Here is a 17,154-nt window from a genome sequence, read left to right as displayed (position 1 = left end):
GACAGTGTCACGATGTAGACATTTTGGGGAACCCTATTAGGATAAGTTCTTATCTCTTCTGGGAAGAGGGAGCGCTCAAGAACTTGGGAGATTTGGGCTGTTTTTCTGGGATCGGAACTGAGGCATGACTCACTGACCGCTACAGACTACTTCTCTAATCTTGAATGAATCCCATGTTTGGTGTAATGCAAAAAAATTTAAAAAAAAACAAAAAAATGAAAGAGTTGAGGAATCATTATCATTTTGAGTATTCAAATAGATTTAGGTAGCTTAAAAATCATTAACAAAATTCTATCTAAAATATATTGGGAAAATTACGTTGTGTTACTGATAGCAGTATAATTTAATTTTTAGAACGCATTTCAATGTCAATCAAGGTGGTGGCAGTAAAAAGAGTTAAACTCAGGACGATGAGAGATAATTCAAATTTTACATTTACATCATTGGAATAAAATGTTCAGGCTCCTATATGCATTTATTTTGGTGTATTCTTATGTGTTTTTTTTTAAAAGTTTGGCGAGCCAGAGAGATGGTTCAGCAGTTAAGAGCACTTGCTGTTCTTGTAGAGGACAGGTGTTTGGTTCTTAGCACCCACATGGTGGTTCGCAGCCATCTGTAACTAGTTCCAAGGGCTCTGATGCCTTCTTCTGACCTCTGTGGGTCTGAGGCACGCACGTGGTGGGTACATATCCATGCAGCAAAACACTGCACGGGTAACGATGAGAATGGAGACATTCATACAGCAGGCTAATGCAGTCTGATACTTCTGTTTTGTGTCCTAGCCAGCGTTAGTTTCCTAATGCTGATGTCATCATTATCCCAACTGTAGTTTCCTTCTCTTTTATTACTGGGAATTGAACTCAGGATCTGGTGTGGGGACACGGCCTCTGAGCTTTCCTTTCAGCCCCTAGATGTCTTTAAACAACACGTATTTATTATTGCCTTCAGTCCTAGAAGTTAGGCATCTAAAATGAACCTTAGTGGGCAGACGTCAAGTCTACCTTTCTCTTGGGAGCCGATGGGGGAAACCAGCAGCTTGTTCCTCGTTTGTTCAGCTAAGGCCAGCAGTGCCCGCAGGATTCAATGCTGCCTCCCTCTACTGATGGCTGCTCTGCCTCCTCGTGGATACACCCAGACATCTCGAGGTGCTGCAGTTGTTCACACCTGCCAAGTCTTTTAGGTCATGTGATTTTCCATTGGTTTTTCTATTGGGAAGATTCTGGGAAGTAGGACATAGATTTTTCTCATGGAGTGGCATTATTCTATTGGCCAGAATCTCTTTACATATTTTAAAAATTGATATTGGTTATGCTGAAAGCACTTCCAGCAAGAGCTGCGTTTATATAAATAGGCTTCGCTCCTTCCCTTGTTCTTTTTCTGTTGGCAGCTGTGGTGATTTGGAATGCAGCCGTGAGTTAGAAGGCGGAGATTCAGGTTCAGACACAGATAACCTTGGGAAAGTGATTGACATTTGCTGGTATCAGTTTCCAGTTTCCCAGTTTGTCAGAGAAAGCAGAGTTGTCTTGTAGATCAAAGGAGTTCTTGACTATGACCTCACTTTATAAACGACGAAGCACGCTGTGGGGGAAGAATGGATTGTTGGATGCTCACACCCAACTTACTAAACTCCATAGAGAATAATCATGAAAAAGGAATTATGAAAAGGGAAAGAAACAGATAATTGTGGCTGCTAAGTGAATTACGTCTTGGTTTGCATTTTCATTTCTATTACTGTGACTTTGGGGAAAACCCTCTCATTGCCACATGTTTTTTCCCTTTTCCTAAGGAAGCAGATGTTACTAACAGATTGATCAATGCCCAGTTTTATATACATATAAAGGAGAGTCAATCTTGTCCAGCTAGAAGTGGCCTCATGTGCCTCTTATTCCAGCTCTGTCTGGGCAAAGGCAAGAGGGTCACTGGGGGCATGCTGGCTGCCAGACTAGCTCCAGGTCCAATGAGAGACTCTGTTTCAAGGGAGTAAGTCAAGAACAAAAAGGAGGACCCCAGTTTTCTAGCCTCTGCACACGCGAGCATGGGTGTGAGCATCCAACATCCAGTGCATGCCTGTCCCTCTCCCCGTCCACGACATAGACCACTGGTCTCCACTGGGGAAGGAAGGCACGCTTCTTCACATGGTAATACAGGCTTGGCTGTACGCTTGCGAGTCATGTCTTCTGAAAGCGGAAGAAAGCCCTACCTTGATCCTTTTCTTTTCGTCCTGAACGTCTTGCTGCTGCCACACTCAAGCAGGTTTCCAGGCCTCAGCTGCAGGCAGTAGACAAGCCTGGCCATGCAGACTCTCACCCAGAAGAATGCTGTGGAGCTATTTCCCCACACATTCCTAGGCTTTGCTTTAAATAACAAATGTAAAACTGCCCTCCGTGGCACACACTTTCCAGCTCACTCCAAAACCTATTCCTGTAAGTTTAACTTCCTCCGATTGGTAAGTTTTGCCTCTCAGAGATATGTCTAGACTGAGTAGCCTTATACATTACAAAGTTAAAACAAATGAAACAGCCTTCTTTTCCTCCTTGCTACAGCATGGATTTAGAGCAAAGATTTCTCCTTTAATAGGCGTGTTTCTCCTGTTAGAATCTGTCATCCCCTGGTTCAGAACTGTATGATTGGAGGTCTGATAGTAGATAATTTTGTCCAGTTCTTTTATTATAACATATAGCTAATCATGTCTTATTTAATATCTGCCACATTTAACAAACCAGCCTCACATGAGCCCTTTAAACCCACCTTCTATTCACACTTTGATCCGACTCATACCCACTCTTTCGAGACTGGGGTTGATTTTATTTTTTTCTTTTGAAGTCTCCAGTAAAGAGATTTTGTTTGAAACTGTTTGGGGCTTTCAGCTCACTTCCTTCCCAACACTAGAAGGGAACAATCCAGCATTGAGAGAGCAGTGCTGTCCCTCAGGCCTGTGTTCTTTGTGCTGTGTTCCTGCAGAACCTCGGAGGTTGCCCGTGGACGAAGGGGGAGAGTCTGAATAACTATAAATAAACAATGCTGGTACCCCGAAAATGAGCTTCAGCCACTCTCTTCCGGATACACTTTCCCAAGTTTTGTTTCCCTTTAGAGGATAGCATCTTAGGCAAACGATGTCTCTACATGGTTCTGTGCTTGCAGCTTGGGGAGGGGCACACATACAGTATGAGGGAGGGAGGGGACACGCACCGAGCCAGCCAGATCAGCCGAATCAACCCTGGTGAGCAGCAGAGTGAGAGAGGTCATTGCCATACTGCCCCCTCCCCACATCTGTGTTCCTCCACCATAGAAAGCACAGGCCTTGTGTCTCATTTACTGTTGTGTTCCTAGCATTTAGACAGAGGGTTTAATGTATGATCAAAGAGATTTCTTCCTCTGACCTCTCAAGTTTCACATAAATAATAAATTCAATCAGGAGATTTTTCTTTCAACCAAATTTATTTTTAGTAATATCTGAGTTGGAGCTGAGGGAAAAAAACCTATTTGAGGAGGTTTATTAAGTGTGTGTTTTATTCAAGGATTAATATGGGATGACATTGTTTTAATAACTTATTCTAGCAAACAAAAAAGCAAATTCTTTAATGACCTAAATCATCTCATTAGTCATAAAAGCCATAGTAGAGATTGAGAATCAAATGACTAAAACCACATTTAACTTCCAAATAAAAGCTTATTCTCTTATTTCTTTTTAGTACTCAGCATGTCTCTTTTAAAAAGAGTGGTATAATCTTCTTCCAAAAGATGTTCTCTAGGCATAAGAAGAAGAGACAAACACTTAGCGTTGGGGGAGCAGGATATCCTCCTCTTAAAATTCAGCAGTATGTTAATTCTATTCCAGTTCTCCAGCAAACTGAACTCCAAATGCCTGGCAGTAGCTTGTGAAATCCTTGGAAAGAGGAGACCAAGGAATTAAGTAGTGGGCACTCCCGGAGGCTGTGACAGTGCTCTGGTCGCGGCTTCTCTCCTCCAGAATCTCTTCATGGGGTCTGGTGAGGTGCAGATGCTTTGGTCGTGGCTTCTCTCCTCCAGCATCTCATCACGGGGGTTTGGAGAGGTGCAAATGATAAATTTTGGAAGTTAAAAAAATGGGTGTTTAATTTTCAAGTCTCTAGTGATTTGCTTCATCTTTATATTTATTTAATTAATTTATTTTGAGGCAGGGTTTTTCTGTAACAGCTCTGGCTGCCCTGAAGCTCGCTCAGTAGACCAGGCTGTCCTCAAACTCACAGAGATTTGTTTGCCTCTGTCTCTGCCTCCTAAATGCTGGGATTAAAGGCGTGCCACTCTACCCAGGCCTACTCTGTAGCGTTTTGTATAACACAAGTCAATTGTTTAACACATTTTGTAATTATAGATAGAAATCTTTGCAGTCTTGAGGTGAAGTGGTGTTTGAGGTAAAAGACAAAAACAATCAATCAAGCAAACAAACAAACAAGAAGCATTTCTTCCAGTTCCAAAATCCCTACTCTGTGTTCTGTTTCCTTTTCAAGCGTAGCTACTCCATCCAGCAGTCTGGGCGTTCCAGCATAGCGAGAACGGTGACTTCAGGGCTGTGACTCAAAATATTTACTTCCCTCATGTGTTCCAGAATGTCTGCCAGCTCCGGCCAGGTCCTGAATGAGCTGCTTGTGGGGTTGTTTGGAGAGTGGCCTTTCCTCGCTTCCTCCCGCCCACTCTATTCACGCTTCCTTTCAGAGAAGCCACTGTCTGATGTGGGATCTAGTATTTTAAGACTTGGGCTCTGCAAAGAAAATTCTGATTAGTGAAGACAAACTTCCTTTGGAGCAAGCTTCTTGAATAGATGACCATTTGACGTTGTGGCTGTTGAAGCTGGAGGCAGTGAATGTAGTAAATGGTGTGTGTGTGTGTGTGTGTGTGTCTGTCTGTCTGTGTGTGTCTGTGTGTCTGTATGTTTATGTGGTGTGTGTGTGTATGTGTATGTATGTATGTGTGTGTATGTATGTGTGTGTATGTGTGTGTGTATGTGTGTATATGTATGTCTGTGTGTGTGTGGTGTGTGTATGTATGTGTGGTGTGTGTGTATGTGTGGGTGTCTGTGTGGTGTGTGTGTATGTGTGGGTGTGTCTCTGTGTGTGTGTATGTGGTGTGTGTATGCGTGTATGTGTGTATGTGTGTGTATGTGTGCATATGTATGTGTGTATGTGGTGTGTGTGTATGTGTATGTATGTGTGTGTGTGTATGTGTATTTTTGTGATTATTGACTTAACTTTGGGTGTCAGGATAGGCCAGTGTTATATCAGCTGTGTTTAGTGATGCAGCCGAACTGTTTTTTTTAAAGGTTTATGTCTTTTTATTTATGTGTAGGAGTGCTTTGTCTGCATGTATGTCTGTGCATTGTGTGCACAGTACCCGAGGAGGTTAGAAGAGAGTGTTGGATCCCTGGGAACTGGAGGTACTGGTGGTCTGAGCCAGCATGTGGGTGCTAGGAGTCCCTGAGGCCCTCCAGATGAGCACCCAGTGCTTTCAATCTCTGCACCTCTCTCCAGCTGTGCGACTAGAAATTTTAATCACATAGTGCTTTAAGACATGGCTGTTGATTCTAAATAATTCTTAGTTTCAGAGAATCTCCAAGGTTATTTTTGAAATGAGTGCCCCTCCATGAAACAAAACACCCCTTCCCAAAGACGAGGTTCTCAAGTTGTGGGTTGTGACCCCACTGACAAACCTCTATCTCCAAAACCTTTTACCTTATGATTTATAGCAGTAACAAAATTACAGTTATGAAGTAGCAACGAAAATAATTTTATGGTTGGGGGAGCTGTATTAAAGGGTTGCAGCATCAGGAAGGTTGCGAATTCCTACACTAAGGAAACCAGGACTTCTACTACTCTGGCTTGTTTGTTTTGGTTTGGTTTTTTTTGTCTTGTCTTATTTTGTTTTTTTAAAGATAGGGTTGTCTTTGGTTCATATTGCTGTGAAGAGATGCCATGACCATGACAACTCCTATAAAGGAAAACATTCAGTTGAGGTGGCCGCTTCCAGTTCAGAGGTGTAGTTCATACAGTGTGCAGGTAGACATGTTGCTGGCTGCATCTTGCTCAGAAGACAAGGGCAAGTGGTCTGAGACACTGAGCGGCATCTTGAGCATCCATGAAACCTCAGAGCCACCTCCACAGGGACACACTTCCTCCAACAAGACCACACCTCCCATTATCACCACTCCCTTTGGGGGCCTTTTCTTTCCAAACCACCACGGGGGTCCACTTGCTATATAGGCTCAGTAGGCTGACTTCCAACTCATGAATTACCTTTCTCAGTGTCCTGAGTGCAGCGATTACAGATTACATCACCAGGCCTGTCTTAAATTAGTTTTTCTTAAAATTTCTACTTTCATCAAAATGCACCTGATGTTTGATGCTTTTTGAAAAACAAAACCAAACAAACTTCTGATGGGTGTTGATTTTTTCTCACTAAGTGGTAAGTAATTTTTCAAATGGGAAAAGAACTATGGATTTTGTATTTGTTGACAAGTATGAAACCAAATATATAAAATTTGTGTGTATTTTCTGTGACATTTTCTAGTTTTTATTAGTTCCAGTATTCACACAGATTGGTCCATGAGAGTCATTATGGGAAGAGGTGTTTTTCTTTCTTTCTTTCTTTCTTTCTTTCTTTCTTTCTTTCTTTCTTTCTTTCTTTCTTTCTTTCTTTCCCTCCCTCCCTCCCTCCCTTCCTCCCTCCTCCTCCTCCTCTTCCTCCCCCTCCTCCTCCTGCTTCTTCTTTTTCTTCTTTTCTTCTATCCTGTAATATATTTTAAACGTCTCAACAGCAACACAAATGCTTTTGAGAATGCACTCTGGGTTATTGTGTGCATGATAGGGGTGCCTCCTACCCCCACAGTGGTCTTCATAGTGGCATCCACACCATAGGAACCAATCAGGAAAAACCCAAAAGCAAGCAAGCAAATGGAAGAAAACTCTGCAAAGGGAAAAGGCCATAGGAGGAAGGCTTCCCCGTGTGGTTCTAGAAAAGCATCCCTTTTCCTTGAATGATTCATTTGCAAAGAAGAAGTGAGTTCTGGGGAAAATATTTGAAGTACTCTAGTAGGGAGAGAAGGCTGTTCTCCACCAGGGGTCCAGTCTCTTGGACTCCAGCTTGGCTCCGGTACTGACTGGGGATTGCAGGAACTGTTCTCTTGTGTCAGGGCCGCTTGCTTGCTCATCACTCCTCGGATGTCGCTCCATACCCGCACAGCATTCTGCAGGACTCGGCGCTGACACCCTGGAGGTCACAGCCGACTGCTCTGGCTTGGTCTTCCTCAGTCAGTGGCAGATTCTTCACCAACACCTAGAGAAGGGCTGTGCGTAGTTGATCATCCCGTTGGACCCGTCCAGCTAGGGCAGAGGTCCTCAGAAGTAGAGTTGGGGTTGCGTCGAGGCATGCACAAGGTCACAGGGACCTCATCGCTACACATCTCTCCTCATGATGTTTGTGACCACTTCCAAGTTCTTCAGTCTTCCTGCCTCAAAACCAGTCCACTTTCCCCACAACCCCAGCTCTAGCTCTTTCTCCCCGCAAAGGGTCTCCTGCCTTTGCAGCCACGGGCTTGGAGAAAAAGGCATTTGCAGGAAGCGACCTCTGCAGGCCATGACATGGATTCACGCTGAGGTTCCAGGACCCACCAGGATATCCACAAACTCTAGACAGTGGCATCTGTTATAGTTGGGGCTGTCACAAGTGCTCGGGATATCCCGATAGCTCTGACTCCCGTCCTCATGGAAAAGGAAGAGGACTCCGTGTCCTTACACGGGGACACACATGCTTTCCTCAAACGAGGGGTGCTGCAAATACACATGGAGACTTCCACAGCAGGCAGGTGTCTTCGATGGACCATCGGTTTACAGGACTTTACTTGTTGGTCTCTGCCCTGTGGGGACGAGGCAGTGGACACCTGTTCCCCGAGTCTACCAGTACCACATCCATGCTACACTTGGCCTTCAGGCTCAAAAAGGGTTTCAGCCATTGCTCTTGTAGGTGGTTGGCAAGGTCAGGACCAGAGCTGCCTGGGGTCTCCAGGTTCCAAGAGAACCTTTGGAGCAAGAGGAAGGTGCCTCCCAGAAAACCCACTGAGGTTGTCTGTGGGTTGTCTGCTAGAAGGACCTGTGTCCCAGGGCTGGCTAGTGCCTGGAGACTTCGAAAGGAGTAGCAGGAAGTATTTTCTATTCCATTTTATTTCATTTCTATACTATTTTCAAAGATTTAGTTTTTAATTATATGTATTTTTGAACATCTATGGCATTTGTATGCAAGTGTCCTCAGAGGTCATTGTATCCTCAGGCTGTGAGCCACCTTGCTTGGATGCTGGGAGCTGTACTAGGGTCCGCCGAGCCATTTCTCCAGCTGTCTGTACTGAGAGAGTTAGACCACAGTGGCTGTGATGCGCTTTTGCTACCCGACAGCAACAGCTCATGCTGCTGAGTACAAACTCAGAACACAGGACCCTTGCTGAGAAAAGTATTTAAGATAGTTTTGGAAAGTGAAAAAAAAAATGTAAATAGTATTTTACAAAGAAGAAACTTTTTCCAAACAATCAGGACTAAAATAACTAAAGAAACATGACGTAGCACAGAGGGTGTTTGGACAGTCCCTGGAAGGCCATTCGCAGCATAGCAGAAAGGCCCTTGACAACGGTGTTCCTGGCTTTTCCTCCCCTAATTGTAGAGCATAACCCTTAAGTTAACACTCTTAGAAGCTGAGGATGATCTACTCTTCCATTTCTTTGTGCAAACCTTTTTCTTGTTCTAGAGCAAAGGTTCTCAACCTTCCCAATGCTGTGACCTTTTAATAAGTTCCTCATGTTGTGGTGTCCCCCAACCATAAAATTATTTTGTTATTACCTCATAACTGTATTTTATTGTCCTTCGAGACAGGGTGACTCTGTAGCTTTGGAGCCTGTTCTATAACTCACTCTTTCTTTAGACCAGGTTGGCCTCAAACTCACAGAGAGCTGCCTGCCTCTCTGCCTCCCAAGTGCTGGGATTAAAGGTGTGCGCCACCACTGGCTGGCCATAAGTGTTATGAACCATAATGTAAATAACTGGAAAGTGACCCAAGGGGCTGTGACTCACAGGCTGAGAACTGATCTGGAAGGTTTTCCTTTGTTGGTGCTGTACAACTGTGTTCATAGGTTCACAGGATTGTATTGTGGTAGACAGGTGTTTCCATAAGAAGCCATGACATCACGCACTAGGTCATGAGTGACTAGCAGCTGGATTTTCAGGAAGTACCAGAATTTCAAGGGGGAAGGAATGAAATTTTCCAGGCAGATGAGCCTTGACTTCAAAGGCTGTGTGCCGAAATAAGATTACCTAGTTCCATGGACTGAAGACAGGCAGAAGGGAAGACTTACAGCTCATGATAGGGATATCTTGGGGGCTCTGGTAGAAGTCTATCCCTTAGAATAATTCTTGCTAGTGTGCCATGCTCTCAGAGGTTTTATCACTCTACCTGTGAGCCTGTGTCTTAGACCCCAGTGATTTGCTTTCTTGAGATTTCTGTCTGTAGTGGAAGAACACATAGATGTGACTTGAAGGTATATGAAGTTTCCATAAAACTGAAATAGCCCTACTTTGGAAACAGTAAGAGATATAAGGGATTCATTAAATTATAATACGGCTGTTGAATGGGGTATTGTATGATACCATAGATTTACCATCACTGATTGTTGCTTGGAGGGAAAAAGATATGTATGATAGTAATAATTTTAGTGTATCTAAATTTAGATATTTGTCTTGAAATATCTTTTTATGGATGAAGATATATGCTTTTTGCTCATGAGAGCCTTCTTTAGGATAGAAGCCAAAAAATATTAGCAGAGGTCATTTCTTTGTGGCATTTAGACCCATCTTAACATATGATGTAGGAGGGTCATCTGTCTATGTGTCACTTTCATTGGTTAATAAAGAAAACTGCTTGGCCGGATAAGTCAATACATAGGTAGGCAGGGAAGACAGAACAGAATGCTGGGAGAAAGAAAGCCAAGTCAGACAGACGCCATGATTCTTTGACCCGAGATGGATATAGGCTAGAATCTTTCCCAGTCAGCCACCACCTCGTGGTGCTACACAGATTAATAGAAATGGGTTAATCAAGATGTGAGGGTTAGCCAATAAGAGGCTGGAACTAATGGGCCAAGCAGTGTTTAAATGAATACAGTTTCTGTGTAATTATTTTGGGTAAAGCTAGCCGGTGGCCAGAAGCCGCTCCTATCACTACAAACATATAGCTTTATTTGTGTGCGTCTGTGTGCACATACATGTGACCTCATGCGGGCCCTCATCATACTATGTCTTCTACTATTCTTTGCCATTTTTAAGAATTTCATGTGATTTGATATCCGTACATACGTTTATGCTGTGGCAGGAGTGCCTAGGAACATAACATATGATCACAGGGTTTGCTACAGTTATTTAGCAATTTAAATAATTGAACTGAAAAATCTGGCTTAAAATTACTTCTCCACATCTGTAATATGATAACTGGTAGTGTTCACAGCAAACTTTAGACATTTACAAGTCGTCATACATTTTTCTTTTTCTTTTTTTAAAGATTTAATTTCAAGTCTATGCGTATGACTGTTTTGCCCGCATGTATGTATGTGCAGGGTTCATGGACAGCAGGAGAGGGTGTCCTGGGACTGGAGTTACAGATGGCTGAGGACTGCTAAGTGGGTACTGGGAACTGAGCCACAGGGCCCTGCAAGAGCAGCAGGGACTTTAAGCACCGAGCCATCTCGCCGGCCCCACATGTTTTTATGACTAGCTAACATTCCTAAGCTGTGCGAAAGACAAGAGGTACCTGCAATGCTGTCAAAGTGTCTGAGTAATCAAAGGTACACTATCCTTTGAACTCACAGAGGTCCACCTGCCTCTGCCGCCTGATTGCTGGGACTAACGGCATGCCCCGTCCCCCACCACGCAAACACACACACACACACCACACACACACACACGCACCACACACACACACCACACACACGCACCACACACACACACACCACACACACACACACACACCACACACACACCACACACACACACCACACACACACACCACACACACACCACACACACACACCACACACACACACCACACACACACCACACACACACACACACCACACACACACCACACACACACACCACACACACACACACACACACACACACACACACACACACACACACACTATTCTAAACCTGGTGGGATAGAAATACGTTTTCTTGTACTAAGAACAGTCTGTTTTGTTTCTGACCACTCTCAACATTCTTTTCCAGGTAATCGTGATTTTGCCAAAGACGACCCCCTAGAGTTCAAGTCCCACCAGTGGTTTGGAGCCTCTGTGAGGTCAAAGCAGGATAAAATCCTGGTAAGTCTTTACGAATTACCTCACGTGTGTGGGGCTAGTTTGGGTGGCACACAGGACTTGTTATATGTTCAAGTTGGTCTGTCCAAGGGCACAAGGTGTAATGAAATAACAGCCATGATTCAAGGCCGACCGTGTGAGCGTACTGTCCCTCATCCTCTCCTGAGAGTACCGTCTTCTTCTGCCTCCTTGCCTGTGCTGTTCATTTCTTCTGCTCCATGGTCATCCCTGCCAGTTTATTTCTGTCCATCACATTTAAGAAGAGAATGGCTTTGGCTAATCAAATGCTTTCAAAATTCTTTTCTTAAAAACCGCAAAAACCCCAACAAAATAAAACAAAACCCCAAAATAACAAAAAACCCCAACAAACAAACAACTGCTAACCACCCTCTCGTCTTCTGTTCTGCTGCAGCCCTCTTCCTCTGCCCAGACAGTTATTTGTGTTCTTCTAACCAAACCATCTCCATTCCTAACGTTCTCCTCCCAGGAACCTGAGCCACACATGAGAAGGCAAAACCAAGGTCACTCAGACTTCAAGGTTATTAAAACTTTACTGCTACACCATACTTTACTGCTACATCATTTTGAAAGAGATGATTGTTGTGCTGTTTTACTTTCTGCATAGATACTTAATTCTTATTCTTTCCCCTTGGCACCATCAAACAAAGTCAATCCCTGTTCTCCTGCATACCTTTTAAAAAAAAAGTTAAAACAGTTTTATTTTGTGGATGGGGGTGTTTTGCCTGCTTGTATGTCTTTGCACTACACATGTGCAGTGCCAAGGGAAGCCAGAAGAAAGGCTCAGCTCCCCTGTTACTGGAGTTGCAGACAGCTGTTAGCTGCCATGTGGGTGCTGGGGACCTAACCTGGCTCCTCTGGCAAAGCAGCCATCTCTGAGCCACTTCTGCAGCCATCTTTCCTCCCCACACACTTTGTAGCTACCCCCTCACCACCCTGAGCCATGATCTCACTCTGTTGCTGGGCTGTCTTTGAACTCCCAGTCTTCCAGCCTTTACCTTCCAAGTTCTGAAATGATGACGTCCTGCCTCCATGCCAGAATTAGTCTTTTTCATCTCTTGGTTTATGAGGCTCTTAATGCTCATGTTTCTCCCCCCCCCCCCCCCCATCTTGCTCACATTTTTGATGTCTTGGTAATGATCCTTCTTCAGTTACTAAATACTGGGGTGTCTTTGAGCTCTACTCAAGGCTCCATTGTTTCCCCTTGCTAAACTGTTTACTTGGATGCTCCTTCCTTGTTCCATATCCATGAATACACACTGTACATACTACTCTCCCAATCAATATCTCTAGCTGTTAGTTGGCCCTAAATCCTTAAAGACATATCCCTAGATTATCTATCTTCTCTTCTTAGTTTTCTAATAGTCTACTCTGAATGAATATGATCCAAGTGGGACTCTTGTTACCCTCTACCAAAGAGAATGAGCAAACAAGCCGAAGTCACTTATTCCTGGATGACTTCTCTGATGTGTGTGGCTTCCCACTGCCTACCAGTGATTCCTACCAAAACACATCTGCCTCCCAAAGGCATCATCTATCAATAGATCTCCACTTTCGTGATCTGCCCTGCAGTGAGCCACCACCATCGCTCACCCAGGCCAGTGTGATTGTTCTTCTCATCTCTCAGCTTCCTCAAACCCCCACCACAACCTGTTCCACATAGCAAGACTTAAGGTGATCCGCATAACAGTAGAGTGGCTTTCTATCCCCGAATTTGATCGAACTGGCATATAAGTCCCACTAGAGCCAGGTTTGTTGTCAGTAGGGTTTGCTGTGATAAATACAGGCACCGTTAGCAACCCGAGGAGGTTTATTTCAGCACACAGTTCCACTTTACAGGTCATTATCCTAGGAAGTCAGGGGTGAAAACTACAGGCAGAAACCATGGATGAAAACTACAGGCAGAAGCCATGGAGGGTCCTGCTTACTGGGCTGCTCCTCATGACTAGCTAAGCCTGCTGTCTTATAGTACTCAAGATCACCAGTCCTGGGCCGGCCCCACCCACGTGAGCTGTGTCCTCCCACATCAATCTTCCATCGAGAAGATTCCCCACACGCTAATTTGGCAAGGGCATTTTTTTTTCTGTTGAGGTTCCCTCTTCCAAAATGACTCTAGCCTTTGTCAAGTTGACATAAAAGTTATAGGCTGTCCTTCCGTGTTACCTCAGTCCATCTTAGACATGTCAGTGACATTTGTCTTTCTGTTTATTTCTTTCACATAAACCATACCCAGTCTTTTCCATTTCAGCCAGTGTTTATGTCCCTTCTACCTGGAGAGTGTTTTGTTGATTTTTATCCAGCCATCCCCTTCCATTCAGTGGTCACTTTTAATTTCAAATTTTTTTACTTACAATTTTTTGTAATGTGATGTTGGGGTATTAGGGGAAGGCTGCTGAAGAGTTGGGGTTTCAGTAGGATATGAGGGGACCCGTCAAGTGTTAGCACGTGGAGCTGAAGGTGTGAGAAGGGGCGCGTGAGGAGGAAAGATATGCGGAGCCCAACTGCAGCTCAACACGCTGCTCGTCCTCTCTGCAGAGTCGGGGACGTGCAGAGAAGTCACGGCTCTTGCTTTAGGTTCCACAGATTGGAGAAATAGTCCAAGGTCAGAGTCTCTCTTAAAAGTTAGTGTAGAAATATGCTGAGCTTTCTGCCGGCCCCTTAAACTGTTGAACTTTTGGAAGTTTTGTAAGCCATTAAAACACTAATCACTTCACCGCTCCTATGAGAGATTGAAATTGGACCTTTGGGAAGTTTATTTGGAAAGTCCGTAGAGAAGCGTGGCTCCCAGCAGGGTATTTTTTGCTTATTGCTCTCATTACTGGCTGTATAACTGCAGGGTATCTCCTGCAAGCATGAGGATGTGATGTGGTTCAGGAATTGACTCAGACTGTGACCTTAAGTTCAGCGCATAGTGTCTAGAAATAATGTACTTGGAGCGAGAGCTCTGCTGACTTCTGAAGACACAAATGTGGACTGTGGGTGTAGTCTTCAGAAAAATCTATTCCTGATCTTACCTGAAAGGTTTAGAAGGACAGAGAATCTAAAACTATACTTTAATTTTTAAGAAATGATTTATTTGGATTTTAAATTTATTTTATGTGTATTGTTGTTTGGCAGGCATGTGTGTCTATGTGAGGGTGGATGCCCTGGAACTGGAGTTACAGACAGTTGTGAGCTACCATTTGGGTGCTGGGAGAAGAACCTGGGTCTTCTGGAAGAACAGCCAGCTCCCTTAACGGCTGAGCCACCTCTCCAGCCCCCCCCCCCCATTTTTTAAAGAAAAAGATGGGGTTTCTCCATGTAGCCCTGGTAGTCATGGAACTCGCTCTGTAGACCAGAATGGCCTTGAATTAACAGAGATCCACTTGCTTCTGCCTCCCAAGTGCTGGAATTTCCACTACAGCCTAGAGGAAAAAAATACTTCTATTAATATCTTTATTCACTCTTGAGATAAAGCAGAGAGTAGTTGTGAATTTTCAATGCTTAGATAGGGCTCTTGTGTTCTGAGTTAGCATAGGTAGGTGGATCGCTGATTTTTGAGAGGATTCTTGTATCATGGACCAAACCTTTGTTTCCAGGCTTGTGCTCCGTTGTACCACTGGAGGACGGAGATGAAGCAGGAACGAGAGCCTGTTGGAACTTGCTTTCTTCAGCACGGGACAAAGACTGTTGAGTATGCTCCATGCAGGTCAAGTATGTATGACAAACGGTACCCGCTTTTCACAAGAGGCCCAGCAGCCCAGGTTTTATGTGGGATGCATGTGTGTGTGTGTACCTGTATGACAAGATATGTGGGGTTGACAGAGCCATGAAAAAGAATTCTTCTCGTGAGTGAACCATGCTGATGGTCTCTAAGAACTCAGTGCGGTCATCTTTGTGTGACGATGGTTATCTGACTGTGGAAGTCTGTTATTTCCAGCCACAGTTCGTGAAAAGATGGCTCCTGTGAACTTTTCTCAAGGGGAAATGGGCATCACAGGTAAAGATTCTGCCTCACTAGATCAGGCCTGGAGTCTACATTTTCAACAGGGTTCTGTAAGGTAGTCTCATTGGGCCACAAAGTCTGAGAACTGTGGTCATAGATGAATAATGATGTGAAAAGTAAAATGTAAACAAAAGATGTCTTTCTGAGCCAGAAAGGAAGGTGAGGATAGTGTTTAAGTGTCGTAAGTCTAAAACAGCCAGACTTTACTTCCATTGGAATTTCCATTGACAGCGAACGCTGCATGTCTGTTGGCTATCCCAACAATCTCAGGCTCTTCCCTAATGTTAGTTGAAATTTGAAAGAAAGTCATATCCGGGCAATTTCAAGCAGGTATCATTTCAGTTGCTCCTTTCTCTGCATATCTTTCTTCCACTGAGATCCCAGACCCTTTGCAAACCTACTTTTTTGTGGGATTGGCCCTGATTTTACACCCTCTTTACACCAAAGACATAAACAGAGATTGTCCAAATGCAGTGTTGTCTGGTCTGTAGGGCATATTCTGTAAGATGCTCCTTTTACACCTATGACCATAAGTAGTCAAATCCTATGTGCCATGTAATTTTTTTATGAATTGTTTCTTTAGAGTAATTTCCTAAGTAGTAACTTCAGAATATTATGAACAGCAAAACTGTGCCAATAAAGGCGACTCCGTGTAGTGTTTCCACCCAGTACCTTTTTAAAATGATGCTCAACCAAGTTAAGCAGACAGAATTAACTATCAAACTCACAACACCTAAGACTCTTCCTGCTAGATTCATCTTGTCCATGTTCGGTGACATATAACGTTGGGCCAGAGAAATGGCACAGTCTTCCAACTTTTAAGTTCTTTGAATCTCCAGGGAATTTCAACTTTTTTTTTTAATTAAAGAATTATTAGTTAACCACTTGATCATCCTACCTATTATAAGTGAGAAGCAAACACAAAAAGAATGATAGCTGTGTAGAGAGCGTCTTTCTCACTACGTTTGTGGTGGTGTCGAGGTCATGGTGCCATCATCTTTGGTGGTGTGTAGAAATGGAAGGACGACTTTTGTATTTTTTAACTTCTCTATTTTAAAGACACTCTCATTTTGAAACTATACCTCCATAGCTATGAGGAGGAGGCTAATCATCGTGAGTCAGCGAAACTGATGTAGAACGCATATGCACATATTTGCACATGAACGCTTATAGACTAGTGCACACACATGCACACCCGTGATCTTTGTTCTCATTTGAGGAGTGCAGAAACTGAGACTCAAAACAGGTGAAGCATTTCCCCTCACCTAAGTTCCTTGCTACTGATTGGCCAAATAAGAATTTAAACCCAGGTGGTTAATTTTTATCTTTTCGGTGCTAGATGTTCAGTCAAGGGTCTCGTGCTGTCAAACACTTTCACCCTTGAACTATGCCCCTGACCTCTAGGTCTGCCGTATCCTAGTAGAACCCTTCCTTGCATTATTAACCAGAGAATCCGCTTTCCCTTTCAGCTGCTTCTGAAGAGCACTCTAGTGGCGAGTCCTTGTGTATCTGTTTCGTGATGTTCCATTCATTTGCTTTAGACATAAAAGTTATGAAGTGATGAAGCTTTATTTTCTGAGATACTTAGCATTCTAACTATAGCAATCTATGATTTGTGAACCTGATTTTAAAAATATTATTTTATGGAACTAGGTGGTGGTGACACATGCCTTTAATCCCAGTACTCAGGAGGCGGAGGCAGGAGAATCTCTGTGAGCTGGAGTCTACAGAGTGAGTTCCAAGACAGACTTCAAAGCTACACAGA

General features: G+C 43.7%; 1 protein-coding gene across 2 annotated transcripts in view; it reads left to right on the top strand.

Annotated features, from left to right (window-relative positions):
* Nucleotides 1-17,154, top strand: part of Itgav (integrin subunit alpha V) — a 71,523-nt gene that overhangs the window by 12,821 nt on the left and 41,548 nt on the right. For both annotated transcript variants that reach the window (XM_038336153.1, XM_038336152.1), the window contains exons 3-4: nucleotides 11,298-11,389; nucleotides 14,983-15,097. In XM_038336153.1, the coding sequence (XP_038192081.1) occupies nucleotides 11,298-11,389; nucleotides 14,983-15,097 (207 nt within the window). The remainder of the gene's footprint in view (nucleotides 1-11,297; nucleotides 11,390-14,982; nucleotides 15,098-17,154) is intronic.

Source organism: Arvicola amphibius, chromosome 7 (genome assembly GCF_903992535.2).
Source record: "Arvicola amphibius chromosome 7, mArvAmp1.2, whole genome shotgun sequence".
Lineage (NCBI taxonomy): Eukaryota > Metazoa > Chordata > Mammalia > Rodentia > Cricetidae > Arvicola > Arvicola amphibius.
The sequence above is the reverse complement of the archived record's forward strand: the minus strand, read 5'-3'. Positions and strand labels throughout refer to the sequence as shown.